General features: G+C 40.8%; 1 protein-coding gene across 6 annotated transcripts in view; it reads left to right on the top strand.

The window, feature by feature from the left end:
- Nucleotides 1-16,878, top strand: part of LOC127438594 (dual specificity protein phosphatase CDC14AB) — an 85,271-nt gene that overhangs the window by 21,802 nt on the left and 46,591 nt on the right. For all 6 annotated transcript variants that reach the window (XM_051694290.1, XM_051694289.1, XM_051694291.1 and 3 more), the window contains exon 6: nucleotides 15,655-15,721. In XM_051694290.1, the coding sequence (XP_051550250.1) occupies nucleotides 15,655-15,721 (67 nt within the window). The remainder of the gene's footprint in view (nucleotides 1-15,654; nucleotides 15,722-16,878) is intronic.

Genomic DNA, 16,878 nt, shown 5'->3' with positions numbered 1-16,878 from the left:
AAGTTCTGGATTTAGAGCAGCTGGTGTGAAGTTGTAATCTGCTGTGTTTGATTTGTGAATGGGTCAAAGTGAAGATTTCATTTTGTGAATGGGTCTTCCTGTTGGCATTATAAAAGTGAGTGTAAAAGCTGTTTTATTAGAAGTCGCCAGTGTTGGTTTTGAACCAAGTGTCTTTTGTTTAGCCTAAGTAGTGTGTTGCCAAACAGCACAATTGTGATAACAGAAGGATAAATGGGTAGGGTTGCCATGTGTAACTTGAGAGAGGTAAAATAGTCTTAATTCAAATCAATTATCGGTCTCTACCGTTCACAAATTTTTTGTTCCAAAGTATTCCTTCAAAGAGATTATTTATCTGACGTTGCTCCAATCCCCTGGTTTTCTTTCTTCTGTAGAACACATAATTTACACACGTTTTTTTTTTTTTTTTCCACTATATAATGAAAGTGAGTAAAGTGTCAAGCTCCAAAATGAGAAAAAGCCACCATAAAACCAATGCAAAAGTAGTCGATACAACTTGTGTATTAAATTCCAAGTTTTCTGAAACTATAAAATAGCTTTATGTGAGGAACAGAGTCATTTTCACTCTTAAATCAAATCATTGATTACATCACCGTATTCAGTGCACAGCACACAAAGATGAGGACAATACGATATCAGTGTCAATACCAAACCTCATTGATCACGGGATGCACAAAAACAAATGCGATTTTTTTTTTTTTTTTTTTTTTTTTTTTTTTTGAGAGGGTGGCTTAAGGCCGAAACATACTCCTACAAAAGTACGTGAACGCAGACACTGAAATTCATAACACAATGCAAGTATGCGTTGCATTCGCAACATAGCCACAAGGGGCGCTATAGTAGACATTTGTTTAAACTGTCTGCTTCTATGGTGAGTTTTCTCTTTCCAGCCAACTATTGTCATGGCGGATCAACAGTATTAAAAGAATATTGCTAAGGAAGTAAGTTAAAGTCAATATGCACTCACTGACCGGTACACCTACTTATTCATGTAATTATCTAATCAGCCAATCATGTGGGAGCAGTGCAATGCATAAAAACATGCAGATATGGGTCAGGAGCTTCAGTTAAAGTTAAAGTGATTGAGATGGAAACGGCTTGTTGATTTGTGAGGTCAACGGAGAATGGCCAGACTGGTTTGAGCTGACAGAAAGGCTATGGTAACTTGGATAACCACTCTGTACAATTGTAATGAGCAGAATAGCATCTCAGAATACACAACATGTCGACACACCTCGAGGTGGATGGGCTACAACAGTAGAAGACCACATCAGGCACTTTATTAGGACCATAGTGTTCCATAGTGTACTCAGTGAGTGTTTTTACATCAACTTTTCTGAATAACAACATGTACAGTTAAATGGCAAAGACTTTTGAAGGTAACACTAACACTATGGCCATGCACTCAATTCTGCCTAGGCTTTCTTGTGTAAATTTGCTTATGGCCTTAATAATGACAGAATTTTCAAGCTTCAGTCATATAATGGATCTTATGAAGATTAATGGAAGTGTCTCCAGACTCATCCACAGCATGACAGGAAAACAGAATCGTAGTAAGACAATGTGAAATTATGCCAGTGTGACTGCTATTCTGTTCCCCAGCAACCCAGCTCACCCACGGCTCAAAGACGCTCCCCTGCTGTTTCTCAAAGTGACTAGAAATTCCATGGATATATTAGTGGCATCTCATAAAGCTTTGTACCTCCTTTCATTACCAACATGGAATATTTCATTACCATTTAGTTATATTACCATATGTGTCGCAACCACATGTGACTTGACCCCTCAACTCTGTCCTCCCCATTCACTGACCCAGAAACACAAGTATTAAAAGTTCAGCCTGGCCACGCACATAGCAACAGATTCTGTTGTGCATGCACTTGGGACGTGGGAGATGAAGAAAGACGTAGTGACCTGTGGCCCCCTCAAACAGAAATGTTCATTGTTAAAGTGGACTGTCTTTGGCTGAGGACTGGAGCTAGATTCATAATCCATATACAATGGACAGTGAAGAGGCCTTCATTTTCTGATTCCATGATTTTGGATTTCCAGTCCAACACTGCTTTTAGCCAAGGTCTTATGAATTAAATGAACAGGTCATATATCTGTGCATTCACTGATGGGCATATGTAAATTCTGTAATGTGCTGAATTTAAGTGCTTCTGGTAATAGATTAGCTCTGCCCTTCAAACTGTTTGGATGCATCAGTCAGTGAATTCTAACAGGGAGCTGCTGATTTGTTTTTTCAGAGCTGTACTTAGTGCTTTTTACAAAAGACCAAAATCCCCCTTGGACATTCTATTCATTGAGTATGTTTACAAGCAAAGCAATATGCTGATTACTATCAAAAATCAGCTTATTAAACAAACAAAAAAACAACTTTTTTTTTTTTTTTTCCTTTCTGGTGCTTGACAGCCCCAGGTCCCCATCCACTTTAATGGTATAGAAAAAGATCTGCTCATTCTGCTTAACTTTTTTTGTTTCACGGAAACAGTTATATGGGTTTGGAAAGACATGGGTGAGTAAATTATCATTTTTGGGTGAGCTATCCCTTTAATAAATAACCGAAGCTCATGCATCCTTCCTGAAGTAAACAGCTGGTGTGCCGGCCACCGAAACCATTCATTGTGTACGCAGTCCTTCGGTACGTTTTCTAGTCATGCTTTTTATGGCTTTTCGCCCACTCTGTTTGCCATCCCGTCTGTCTTGAAGGTTAATTGGGCCCTTGTTTTCCACAAAGATGTCGTTGTTAACGATGAGGTAGCTGCGTGCAGAAAGAAAAGCGCTTTGTAAGTGCTCCCCCCACTTGGCTGCTGTAGCCATGGCACTTGTAGAGACAAACAGGGCAATGCAGTTATGTAATCCTCCGCAATTGGTTAATTCCAAAAGTAAATAGAGTTGTGTTGTTTATGGGGGGGGGGGGGGGGGCTAATGGGAAGGCATGAATGAGCCTGCCATCCGATTTATAAAAAAAAAAAAAAAAAAAAAAAACCTCTGTGTGAGATTGACTCCTGTTTAAGTTTGTCACTAAAGGAAGCAGCTACAAATAAATGTTGTATAGATGAAAGGTTACATTTTAAGGGATTGTTTACCAAAAATTAAATTTTTATGCTGTCGACCTTGGCCTTGGCTGTACCCTTCTGTCCAGAACAAATCTCAGTTGGGTCAGTGTGGGCCCACAATCAGGTACAATGGTAATAAATGAACAAATCCCAGCTGCCTCCACGTCTGAGACCATCAACCCGCGCATCTTATCACGTGGCTTGTTGCGCGTGTTGCAACGGAGACATAGTGCATGTGGAGGCTTCACGCCATCCACTGTGGCATCCACGCTCAACTCACCACGCACTCCACCGAGAACGAACCACATTATAGCGACCAAGAGGAGGTTACCCCATGTGACTCTACCCTTCCTAGCAACCAGGCCAATTTGGTTGCTTAGGAGACCTGGCTGGAGTCACTCAGCACGCCCTGGGATTCAAACTAGCGAACTCCAGGGGTGTAAATAAATGGTCATGTTTTGATCCAGGGGCAGTGGTGGTTCAGCGGTTAAGGCTCTGGGTTACTGATCAGAAGGTCTAGGGAACACTGTTGGACCCTTGAGCAAGGCCCTTGACCCAGTCTGCTCCAGGGGCACCGTATCATGGCTGACCCTGCACTCTGACTCCAGCTTAGCTTGGATATGTGAAAAAAAGAATTTCACTGTATATGTGCAAATGTATAATGTGTGATAAATAAAATTATTATAATTATAATTATCCATGTGGCCACATCGTCTGCTTCTAGGTCGAAGAGCAGAGCATTTTCTCCACACAAAGAAACATGCATAACCAACAAGTTTCCACCCAATAACGGAATGCACAACATGACTAGAACTTCAAGCAATATATTTTTAGGACTACATGCAAGTAACCTGAAAGATCAGATGGTTTGATAGCAGTGAAAGTTCCATTCAAGTGAACTGGTATGGTTTCATTACTCAACACAAGTTTGACGATGCTCTAGTGTCATGGATGAAGAGCTTTAAACTGTGTTGGAAGATTCAGGCCTTTGTTCATTGCTGACCTCTTATGTAAGAATGGGGAAGAATCTTTCTCTGTCTGCCCAAAATATTTTGCAATCCCAAGAGGAAAGCACTGACAGTCTTTCAGAGGACATGATAGACCAGTGTTTCCATAACTGGGGTAAGCGAGGTGACAATGGGTGTACGTGAAGAACATTCTGAGATTTACTGTTCTTTCAATTTCATCACAGTCTAAAATAACATTCAAACCCAGTTCATGTATTTCTCACTGGCAAAAATAATTTTGTGCCCTCTAGTGTAGAAACTTCAAAATGGTTGTGTCATAAATGTCAGAAAAATATGCAATGAAATAACCTTATCTTTTGTGGTTAAAAAAAATGCATCTACACATGCGTCGTGCATCACACAAGTATCTTTTTTCGCCAGCCCAGCACACTGCTAGGTGAGGTAGCTTAGTGATAGCAAGTAAAATACTTCACTGTTTTACCAGACTCGCACATGTCAGTCATTCACGATTTTAGTTTAGTTTTTTTTCGCAGTTTAAAACGTAATTTGTATTTAAGGTTAGATGCGTAGGGAGTTTTGATTATTTTGGTATAATTTCAAAAGCTTTGATGAGAGCAGGCCTCGACAATAAGGACTGCCCGATGGCCCGGGGCCAGTGTGAGAAAGATTCGGGCCAGTTGCTAGAACTGTCACTTGCCCGATCGGGCCAGTGCTGCATTTATAACATTAGTGCAAGCAAACAACAAGCGAGAAAGCACAAAAATGACATGGAGCGAACGAAGTCTTCTAACCGAGTAGCGAGCGCGAGTATATTTAACTCGCAAAGACGCGCAAATGCTAAATATACTGGACGTGCCAAGGTACAGTCGCGTGCAGACACTGAGTGCACTCTCCTTGCACTGTCCTCGCTCTTTTCCAAGTGTCTTAGCAGCAGCTATTACCAATGTGTAGAAAATAGCAGGTAAAAAACCCACTTAATGAATTTCATAGTGGGATTTAACGTCTTGTGCAACATTTTAAGAATCCCTGCACATTCCGTGTTCACAGTGTGCGAAATCCCCACATTTTTCATTTTTACATGTTGGTGAAAATTAGTAATCCACACATTGGAACACAAGAAATCAACAGTTTCTTTCCATAGGACTGAAAATCCATGTCTCTCCGTGCATATGTCTCATCATCTCTCACCGTGCAGCGTTGACTGTTTAACATGCATGCGCGCTCTCGTAAAGGGACAGAGTGCTAGTTTTATTCCCACTGTAAAAAAACAAACATTTCCTCTCATTAATTCGCCTTTAGAGATGAAGCGCCGAATCATGATGATCATGATGGCGCCGCGGATGGCTGTCTCGTGTGGAGCGCTTCTATTGTTTTGTTGTTTTTGTTTGTTTGTCCTGTGTTTAGTAATCTTTTTCCAGTCAGTTTTACCAGAGACGAACTGCTGAACATTCGACAGCATATTTCAGTCAATCTTTTCCCGTATTTTGAATATTCGGACGTTTTGTTTGACATTTTAGTCAGAGGCGCGGATGTGTTGTTTAAACGCGTTATAAGACGAGCAGGCGCGCTGGTCAAGCTCCGTCAGTGGGGCTTTCGAACAACGCTGCCAAACATTCATCTTGCAAATCTCCGCTCTCTTCCTAACAAAACGGATGAACTACATCTCCTCACCCGCACAAACAAGGACTTTTCAACCTTTGCTGCCTTGTGCTTCTCAGAAACCTAGCTGAGTGGAGCCATTCCGGACAGCGTGTTACATCTGCCGGGCTTTCAGCTGTTCAGAGCGGATCGCATCGGAGTTAATGGGGAAAACGAGAGGCAGTGGAACATGCTTTTACATCAATGAAAGTTGGTGTACAGATGTAACAACATTAAAGAAGATGTGCTGTCTTAATTTGGAAGCGCTCTTTATTAACTGTAAGCCTTTCTACTCGCCGCGGGAGTTCTCCTTGTTTATTCTGGTGAGTGTGTAAATCGCGCCAAACACGTATTTGAATGCTGCACTGCAACAACTGGCTGATCAAATCACAGACACAGAACAACACCACCCGGACTCCGTTATTATTATTCTTGGGGATTTTAACAAAGCAAACCTCACATGTGAACTGTCCAAATACAAACAGCACATTACATGCCCAACCAGAGACAGAAATATACTGGATTACTGCTACACAACAATAAAGGATGCATATCGCTCTGTTCCTAGAGCAGCTTTGGGACTATCTGCTCACTGTCTGGTTCATCATCTTCCAACCTACAGACAGAAATTAAAATCTGCTAAGCCTGTAGTAAGGACTGTAAAGTGATGGACCAACGAAGCAGAGCTGGAACTACAAGCCTGCTTTGACTGCACTGATTGGAGTGTTTTTGAGGCTGCAGCCACAGACCTGGATGAGCTCACTGATACTGTTACATCATATATCAGTTTCTGTGAGGATATGTGCATTCCTACAAGGACTTATTTAACATTTAACAATGACAAACCATGGTTTACAGCGGAACACAGGCAGCTTCGTCAGGCCAAAGAGGATGCTTACAGAGTTGGGGATAAAGTCTTGTACAATCAGGCCAGGAACACACTGAATAAGGGAATCGGAGTGGCTAAAAGAAGATACTCTGAGAAGCTGAAAAACAAGTTTTCAGCTAACGACCCTGCATCAGTGTGGAGTGGCATGAAACAACTTATGAATTACAGGACTCCTACCCCCAACCCTGTGGTGGACCAACAACTGGCTGATGACCTGAATGTGTTCTACTGTAGATTTGAAGGGCCCAATCTCACACCCCACACCCACTCTGACCTTCACTTCACACAAACACCAACACCTCCTGCAACCCCCCCCCCCCCACCACTACTCAACCTGCACTTAAGATCTGTGAAGATGATGTGATCCGCAGCTTTCGAAAAAAAAAAAAGGATAAGGAAAGCACAGGGCCCAGATGGCATTTCACCTGCATGTCTTAGATCCTGTGCTAACCAGCTGGCCCCCATCTTCACACAGATCTTCAATAGATCACTGGAGCAGTGTGAATTCCCATGCTGCTTCAAACGTTCCACTATCATCCCCATCCCAAAGAAACAAAAATCACAGGACTTAATGATTACAGACCTGTCGCCCTGACGTCTATGGTCATGAAGTCATCTGAGAGACTGGTGTTGGCCCACCTGAAGGACATCACTGGACCCTTTCTAGATCCCCTTCAATTTGCTTATCGAGCAAGCAGGTCTGTGGATGATGCAGTCAACATGGGATTGCATCATATCCTGCAACATATGGACAGACCAGGGACATATGCAAGGATCCTTTTTGTGGACTTCAGTTCGGCTTTCAACACCATCATCCCAGCTATTCTCCGGACTAAATTACACCAACTCTGTTCCCACGTCTATCTATCAGTGGATTACCAGCTTTCTGACAGACAGGCAGCAGCTTGTGAGACGGGGTAATTCACTTCCAGCACCTTTACAATCAGCACTGGTGCCCCCCAGGGATGTGTGCTCTCCCCACTACTCTTCTCCCTCTACACCAACGACTGCATCTCTAAGGACCCCTCTGTCAAGCTCCTGAAGTTTGCAGACGACACCACTGTCATCGGCCTCATCCGAGATGACGATGAGTCTGCATACACAAAGGAGGTTAAACAGCTGGCTGTCTGGTGCAGTCAAAACAACCTTGAGCTGAACACGCACAAAACGGTGGAAATGATTATGGACTTTAGGAGGATCCCCCAACACTGTCCCCCCTCACCATTCTAAACAGCACTGTGGCAGCAGTGGAGTCATTCAGGTTCCTGGGCACTACCATCTCACAGGACCTGAAGTGGGAGACCCACATTGACTCCATTGCGAAAAAGGCCCAGCAGAGGTTGTACTTCCTTTGCCAGCTGAGGAAGTTCAACATGCCACAGGCGCTGCTGATACAGTTCTACTCAGCGGTCATTGAGTCTGTCCTCTGCACTTCAATAACTGTCTGGTTTGGTTCAGCTACGAAATCAGACATCAGAAGACTACAAAGGACAGTTTGGACTGCTGAGAGGATTATTAGTTGCCCCCTGCCCCCCCTTCAAGATCTATACACTTCCAGAGTGAGGAAAAAGCCTGGACAAATCATTCTGGACCCCACTCACCCTGTCCACTAATTTTTGAACTGTTGCCTTCTGGCCGACTCTTCAGAGCTCTGAGCACCAGAACCGTCAGGCACAGGAACAGTTTTTTCCCCCAGGCTATCCATCTCATGAACAGTTAAAACTGCCCCTTTGAGCAATAATTAATGTGCAATACACAGCTTAGTCTTTTTATATTATCCAACACATCCAACCTCTTCTGCCATTACATTCCCTTGCACTGTACATAATCGATTTGTATTTAGATTTGCACTACGTGTGTGTGTGTGTGTGTGTATTCATAAATGTGTATATATATATATGTGTGTGTGTGTGTGTGTGTGTGTATATATATATATATATATATATATATATATATATATATATATATATATATATATATATATATATATGTCTATTGTGTATTCTATATATACTTTTTTCTTTGCAATATTTATCTATTTTTTTATTTAATTGTAATTATTTTTTAAAAGACTTGTTTCTGTTTTTGTATTGTTGTGTACTGGAAGCTCCTGTCACCAAGACAAATTCCTTGTATGTGTAAGCTTACTTGGTAATAAAGCTCATTCTGATTCTGAATGAGACGTAATAAACTTTGTTAAACCCCAGATACACGTATCTGGAAATCACGAGCTGCTCAATATCCAAAATGTAAGTATACATTTAATTATGTAATGTTTCAAAACGTGAACATTAATTCGACATGATAATGGTGTTTGATATGAAAAGAAGCAAGATCACTATGGCTATTAAGCTATTATTTTCAGAGCTGTTTAGCTGCAGGGTGAAGATGAATATCATATCATCCTCATAAAACACCTGTTACATGTCTCATTTCTGGACCATACAGGTATTTTTGTTTTTGTTCTTTGTATATCAGTCAGTGTTGGTTTTGTTTGGGTTGTCTGATTTCATGTTATATACACATTGTTAATTCACAGATTAGGCTTAATATCTACCTACTGTATATTACACATCACAACCGATTTAGTAGCAAGTTTGTTCTCTCAGCCAATAATCAAATCTTTAACTCAGTGAATAATCTTTGATCCTTCTTGTGAAAACACTACACATGGACAAAAGTTGCATGTCTAAACGGGTGACCAAAAACCCATCATCTCCTCCACAGAACTCTTGGTTTAAAAACACATGTGTAAATGGCAGGATGGCTGAGGTTAATATGTATTTATGAATTTATATCTGTAAAGCGCATATATGGGATTACATAAGCCATAAATCATATTTTGCAAATTATAAATTTGATTACATTTTTGGGGACATTTTTATTTTTTCAATTTTTCTCCCCTTTTTCTGACCAATTTGGAATACCCAATTCCCAATGTGCTCTAAGTCCTCGTGGTGGCGTAGTGACTCGCCTCAGTCCGGGTGGCGGAGGACGATTCTCAGTTGCCTCCGCGTCTGAGACCATCAATCCGTGCATCTTATCACGTGGCTTGTTGAACGTGTTACCGTGGAGACATAGTGTGTGTGGAGGCCCACGCTATTCTCCGCGGCATCCAGGCACAACTCACCACGCGCCCCACCGAGAGTGCACCACATTATAGTGACCACACGGAGGTTACCCCATGTGACTCTACCCAACCTAGCAACTGGGCCAATTTGGCTGGCTGGAGTCACTCAGCACGCCCTAGATTCAAACTCGTGACTCCAGGGGTGGTATTCAGCGTCTTTACTCGCTGAGCTACCCAGGCCCCTGGGGGGCATTGTATTAAAAACATAAGATATGTAAAAAAAATATTTATCTTCGGACATTTTTTTAAAGCCATGATGGTAAAAACAGCTATTTGTCATTTTTGTGTTGGGGCCAGTGAACATTTTGGCAGGGCCAGTAAAAACCTGTTGAGCCCTGGACAGGAGTCAGACATTCAGCGCCACCAAATAATTTTCCACATTCACACGTAATTTTCACTCACATTTGCTTGCACGCTAGAGACCTGTTTTTCCAATGTTGAATATTTTTTCAGCAAATGAGTTTAACCTTGCTAACAGTATCAAATGTGACATAAAAAAAGCACCTTGAGCTGACCGAGCAGCTGCACAGATACATACCCGTAATGCTCGAATTCGGCCGGTAATGCCGTACCTGCAGTGATGCAAGTTATGCAGTTATATCATATCTAGCATAACCATCTCATTTGGTAAGTCATTTATTCAGTGTATATATATGATTAATATAACATGTACAAAACATGTACAACAATAACATGTTTAATATAAAGGAGTTGTTTTACAAAGATAATTGTGTTAAACAGACATATTTTCAAATTACCTTGTGTGAATTTTATCTATGCGTTAGGGGGTACGTGAAAGGATGTTGAATGTTTGAAGGGGTATGCCACTGTAAAAAGTTTGGGAACCACTGTGATAGACATGTCCTGCTATTCCCTGAAAGGGCAGATCTTGGAACAATTTTTTTTTTTTCATCCCTGTAAATCGACCTTGCTCACAGTGTGTACAGAGAAGGGATGGGAATCAGCAAGGACTTGGCAATACGATATTGTATTGATACTTGAGTTGCGATAATGATAATATTGTGATTCTTCGTGTGTTGCTACTCAAAACTGATATATTGTGATCTTTCACTTACATTATGTGTTTTTGTGCAAAAAGGGCTGGACATCCTTATGTACATCATGATATAGCCATTGAAGTAGTGTAAGGGAATAGCTTGCAACACATGAATCTCTTATGCAGTATAGCTGTAAAGCCCAAAGTATACTTCGGGTTTGACGTGAACCCCTTGCGTCTGCATACACTCGAACACGAGCCTTTCAAAGTATGCTTCGTTTGACTGTGCTCGCATACGCAGGCGGTTGGAGCATGCACGCTACGACTGCTATGAGAGACTGGGCTATTTCTACTAGACTTTTAGACACATAAATATATATTCCTTCAGACTTGAGTTACACAAATGCAGGTATCTCCTGACCTCCTTACACGTTCACTGTTGTTGTTTCCAGATTCATTTCTTGTTACATCTAGCACTTCTTCGTGACAGCAACGGCTCAAATGTGAGTGTTGCCACCTTGTGGACCCACTAATTAGTGCGAATAATTCCAGGTGCATGCGCATTCTGCGCGTTCAAAGACATTCGTTTAGAAAAATTGGGCTGCGCTTGTTCGGTGATTGAGAACTCTGCTAATGACAAAATTTGCATCACGCGTCCTGTTCACGTCTGACCGAAGTATACTTTGGGCTTAAAGACGATCAGTATGGACATCCTTAAAATTGAAACAACACTCACACTTTTCTCCCAAAAATATTAATGTTAAAAAGGTAACTAATATTGTTTCTTGGTGTTAGAACATCAATATAATAAGTCAATTTACATACACACCAATACCTTGATAACTATCAAAAATAAACATATTCAAAAATTGTGACAATGCAAGAAAACTGCATTTACATGAGAATTGAAATTATCGGGTTTTTCTACGATTTTGACATCAAAATGTACACCAGCATGCGCACAGCATTTGAGCATGTTGAACAAGCAGGTAAGAACGCGATTAAGGTGTTTACATGTGACGCGAATTCGGAGTAATGGGCCAAAATCTACATGTGCCGATCAGTTTGTGCTTAAACTGCTATGACTTTACCTCGATAAAGCGACCGTTTAAGGCATTTACTTGACCTTTCATGTTGTTAGTTCATTAAGCATTATCAGCGTAAGATTGTGCATTAAAATTGCTCAGTATTGTGAGGTAAAATATCGCAATACCTTTAGATTGAGTTGTTTTTTTGTTTGTTTTTTTTTATAGTTCTTTGTGCCCCACTGAGGAGCTCCACACTTAGTCCCATATGAGCAAGGGTGGGTTTAACTTCTGAGATGGGCTTTCCTGTTTTTCTGTCTAGTTTCACTAGTGCATGCCAAATTTAGTCCAGTGAACTCATGTATTCCTTTCCCATTCTATCATTGGCACATACGTCATCAAGGCCTTGTGTACAATTTATCTCCTATCTGTTTTTCCACTAGTGCTGGGGTCGAATAAGGGAACCCAAACGCAATTCCTCCCATGGGCTTTGAGGCTTTCGTTTCCCTGTCATTTTATCATATAGGCTGTAGGTCTGCTAAGCCACATCAGTCTTGCCAAGTAGTAGTGCACCCAAAAGGCTTTTAGATTTTATTAAATCATAATTGAATCATGAAGTCATCCAGCCCACAAAATCTCTGAAGATCTTTGACCCTTTGTGATTACAGAAGCCAATGCCCTGGCCATAAATCTGTATCTGTCAAACAAATCAGTTCTGTGGGGGTGGTTACATAACGGCACTAACGTGTGGTTTTGGCATCCGTAAGCTTGTTCTGCTTTGCTCCTCTTCAGTGTTCGCCTGGGACACACCCAGTGCTTAACAACTCTGCTTACCGCAGTGTGTTGAGGAGGGCGTGGCCGGGCCGTGAGTATGCACGCCTGGCGCTGAGTTGCCCCAATCAGCAGGAGAGAGAGATAAGGAGTCGTCGGATATACCAGAGAGAGAGAGAGGGAGATACGTGTGTCCTCACGGCCCGGCCACGCCCTCCTCCTCCTCCTCACACGCTGCCTTTTAAACTAAGCCGTTGACAATCAAGAAATTGTTTTATATTTTGTGACCAGCCCTCTCTGATACCTTTTTAGTTGGAGACAATTATATAGTCGTTTGTTCAGGAGGATCTCTTGAACCAGCATAAGTCTATGTTAAAGGGATAGTTCATCCAAAAATGAGAATTGTCATCATTTACCCATGGGACTGACTGACTTTCTTTTTTTGGTTAAAAGTTCTTGGCTGAAAACAAAAAGGTTGTAGGTTCAAACCCCATAAGGGACAATCTATGAACTACACTTGACCTTGAATTACTCAATTGAGGACTGCCCCTGCAATAAGTGTACTGCAAGTTACTTTTGAATAAAAAATATCTAGTAAACACACATTGGTAAATTAGAAGTGGACAAAATGGGGCTGTTTTCATAACTGCTGGCCTCCAAAATCGGAGGTGAGACATTACGTAACCCAGAGGATGTTGGTATATAATTGGTTCTGGTGAGCCTCTGTGTTTCCGCAGCTGATTTGATTGGCTCAAAGTTTCTCAGTGCTGCTTGGATGAAGATGAATGAGCCTCTCGCCAGTGGGAAAGACTCTGTTACTTCAAAGATCTCTTAAATTCTGCTGTCGGTATATGGAACTGACAATTGAGTGAACAAAAGAAGAATTCTTCAACAAAGCACCAATGGAAACTTAGCCTCTCTGTTGACTTTTTCATCGAAGTGATGCAAGGGTGCTTGTTTATTCATTGTTGTAGTGGTTAAAAGTTTTAAACTGCAACCGACAGGTTGTAGGTTTGAACCCAGCATGGGGTGATCCTTGATCCATCACCCTTGTTCCTTTGAGAAAGTCACTTAAAGGTGCACTAAGCGATTCCTGAGAAACAATGTTGATATTCGAACTCAACTGCCAAAACAAACACACCCCTCCCTTCAATGCTCCTTTGGAAGCTCCGCCCCCCCCCCAAATTCATGCACACGAGACGGTTTTACGCACACCAGCTCCAGACACTCACAACTCTCCTGCTACTAAATCTAACATCAAAACAACAGCATATATAGGTTCTGTGAAACATAGCAAAATTTATGTTACCCACCTATCGAGAAGAAAAAGAGCAACTTCTGCATCCATCTTCAAGCCTTTTACCTCTCGGAGGTCTCTCCACCGCTGAAAAGCCTCGCCGATGTTTATCCTTCTTTTTTAGTTTATATTCGTCTGACCTTTATCTCTTGGTCTGTTTCTCAGCCATTTGTCCTCCTTGGCGTTTAGAAAGTTCGCATCAGCCAGATTTGCCGTTGCTCTTCTAATGAATTTCCCTCTCGCTCTGCCCCCACCACCCCATCCTGTGCACGTGCAAGAACCACACCCTGTTGCTGATTAGCTGGAGTAATGTTGTGTGGATTGGTCCGATCCACTTTGTTTTGTCCCATTTACAGAGCCAGGGCTGTGTACAAATACAGATTTTTTTTTTTTTTTCAGCCCACCCACAGAACGGACAGCTAGCAGACTGTGAGGAGATATTTGCAGAATTTGACAGTGTATTGGATAGTATTTTTAACTCATTAAAAAAGATGAACTATTAAAGACATGAATTCTAATTTTGCAATATATTTAGGAAATCATGACCACTCGCATTAAAATGAAGACTCCAGTGAAATGAGTAAGCTGTTTTATTCTGCATGGATGGGGCCCGCACATGGGGGCTGCCATTTTACAATCGCATGACCAGTCGAATACTACTCGCTTAATCTCAGTAACCGTCCTGTTATTTGACACTCACTCATTGATTGATGTATTCATGGCTGGCTGTGAATACTACACTTTTACAGTGGCATCTGAAACTGAAAACTATTGATTTTAAATGATGCTGCATCCAAGCCACTAGGTGTCACTGTAAGTCCAAGATGACAAAGACAAAAGTTACTGAGTGCACCTTTAACTATGTAAAAACCCACTGTAGCTTGATTATAACTGAACATGTAAACATACTGTACAACGTACTATGAGTGTTTACATTTTTGGCGGGAATCAACCTACGAATGGTTTACTTAAAGTTGTCTCTGCACACCAAGTTGGAATTAAGTTTTATCAAATTAGGCTACACTCATCAGTTTTAAAGAAACTAACTTAAAGCAGTGTGCCAGTACACAACACCTCCATGCCCTCTTGTGGATGTTGGAAATGCATGTGTGAATACGTGTTGTTCGTGTGGGTGAACAAGAGTCTTGTACCTTCCATTGAGGCGCACCGAGAGACTGATTAAAAAGATCCCAGCAGAACACTGGCCCACTTTTTATACAATCCAGCCTGCATCATAAACAGCCAGTTAAGCACAAGCATAATGCAAAACTCTAAGCTGGCACAAAGGAATTTGTTCCTTGACATGTGCTAGACAAGGGTGGAGTTTCTTTTAGTTTCTGAAGCATTCTAGCGAAAACCTATCCCTTGACCCCACCACATCATTTCAGGTACACAAATAAACCTCAATTTAACTTCCTTGTAAAGGTGGTCAAAACATGTTTGTGACATATTTATTATTCCGCCTTGACCCTTTAGATGTAACCCTTCAGTCCTGCGGACGCCCACATGTGCTCCCTTGACAAACGCAAGGTTTTCTTTCTTTGTGTTGTTTGCTATGTTTTTCCATCTCATCTGTCGCTCTACCTTCACTCCCGCATACAAACACAAAGGGCCTGACCCAGTTGCTTGTATTCTTGGCCAGGTAATGGTTTGTTCTGGATGAAAGCTGGCCACCTGAGAGCCACGGTATAAAGTCAGCCTGTGTTGTTGTTCCTTTATGCATAGCAGAACTTTATATTATTGGGTACAGGCCTGAGACCTGTGGCTGAATGGGAGGATGGTGTTTTTTTTTTTTTTTTTTTTCTTCTAGTGTTACTATACCTACATCTTTTTAATATGTCTTCTCATTTCTTTTTCAGGGATGCTTCATTTGGGAATTGCACATACAACCTGACGGTTCTCGATTGTTTGCAAGGCATTAGGAAGGTGAGATGTGCACTAAATTGAATCACTTTGGCTATGCAATACTATGCAAATGTTTTAACTTCAACACTGGTCATGTAGCAGCACAGATGGGTCAATTCTCAGTATGCACAGTATGCTGGTGAACAAGTCTGTATTGGCCAGTATTAGAGGTTTTTTTTATTATTTTTATTCAAACAGTGATTTTTTTTTATTTTATTTTTTTATTTTTTTTTATTATTATTATTATTTATTTTTTGTGTGTAAAATTCTAGATTGGAGCTTTATTTTGGGCACTGTATAGATACAAATATAGACCATCATACTGATTATCAGCCATTACATAAAAATTAGTATCAGATGTCGATTTCGACCAAAATTTCAGTTTTGAAATTCTAGATTTGAGCTATATTGTGGGCACTGTATAGATTTAAAATATTAGATATTAGGCAACGAAATTGGCTACAATTTCAAATGAAAAATTCTAGATTGGAGCTTTATTGTGGACAGTGTACAGATTCAAAATATCGGCCATCATATCGATTATAAGCCATATCATAAAAATTATTATCGGACATCAATATTGGCCAAAATGTAAATAGAGAAATTCTGGATTGGACCTTTATTTTGGACAGTGTATAGATTTAAAATATCGGCCATCATAACGTTTATCAGCCATAACATAAAAATAACTATTGGATATCGATATCTGCCAAAATCCGGATATCGTTGCATCATGCAAACATTGAAAGCAAGTCGGCAAATTTATTATGGTCTATATAAATCAACTGCAGTCTACATTAGCATGTATCATAAGAAAGTATTACACTTTAGTGGTCAAATTTTTGAATGATTCATTCTTCTGAATTTTTTATTTTTTATTTAATGATTTGGTTGAACCAATTCACAAAGCATTAATAAATTTGACAATCTATAAAATGTTTGAATCCTAGATATTAACTAATTAAGAAAAAAACAACAACCCTGTTATCGGATCGGAATCTATATCGGCTAAATCTGAGAGTTCAGTTATTGGAGTTGGTTTGGAGAGAAAAAATGATATCTTTGCATCCCTAGTAACTAACAGAATTTTTCAGTCCAAGTTGTCAAACTAGCTGACAGGTAAACAGTGCTCTCGTGAGGGAGGTTATCGCGCATATCTCTGTTTGCCAGTATCTCAG

Source organism: Myxocyprinus asiaticus, chromosome 49, assembly GCF_019703515.2.
Source record: "Myxocyprinus asiaticus isolate MX2 ecotype Aquarium Trade chromosome 49, UBuf_Myxa_2, whole genome shotgun sequence".
Lineage (NCBI taxonomy): Eukaryota > Metazoa > Chordata > Actinopteri > Cypriniformes > Catostomidae > Myxocyprinus > Myxocyprinus asiaticus.
The sequence above is the reverse complement of the archived record's forward strand: the minus strand, read 5'-3'. Positions and strand labels throughout refer to the sequence as shown.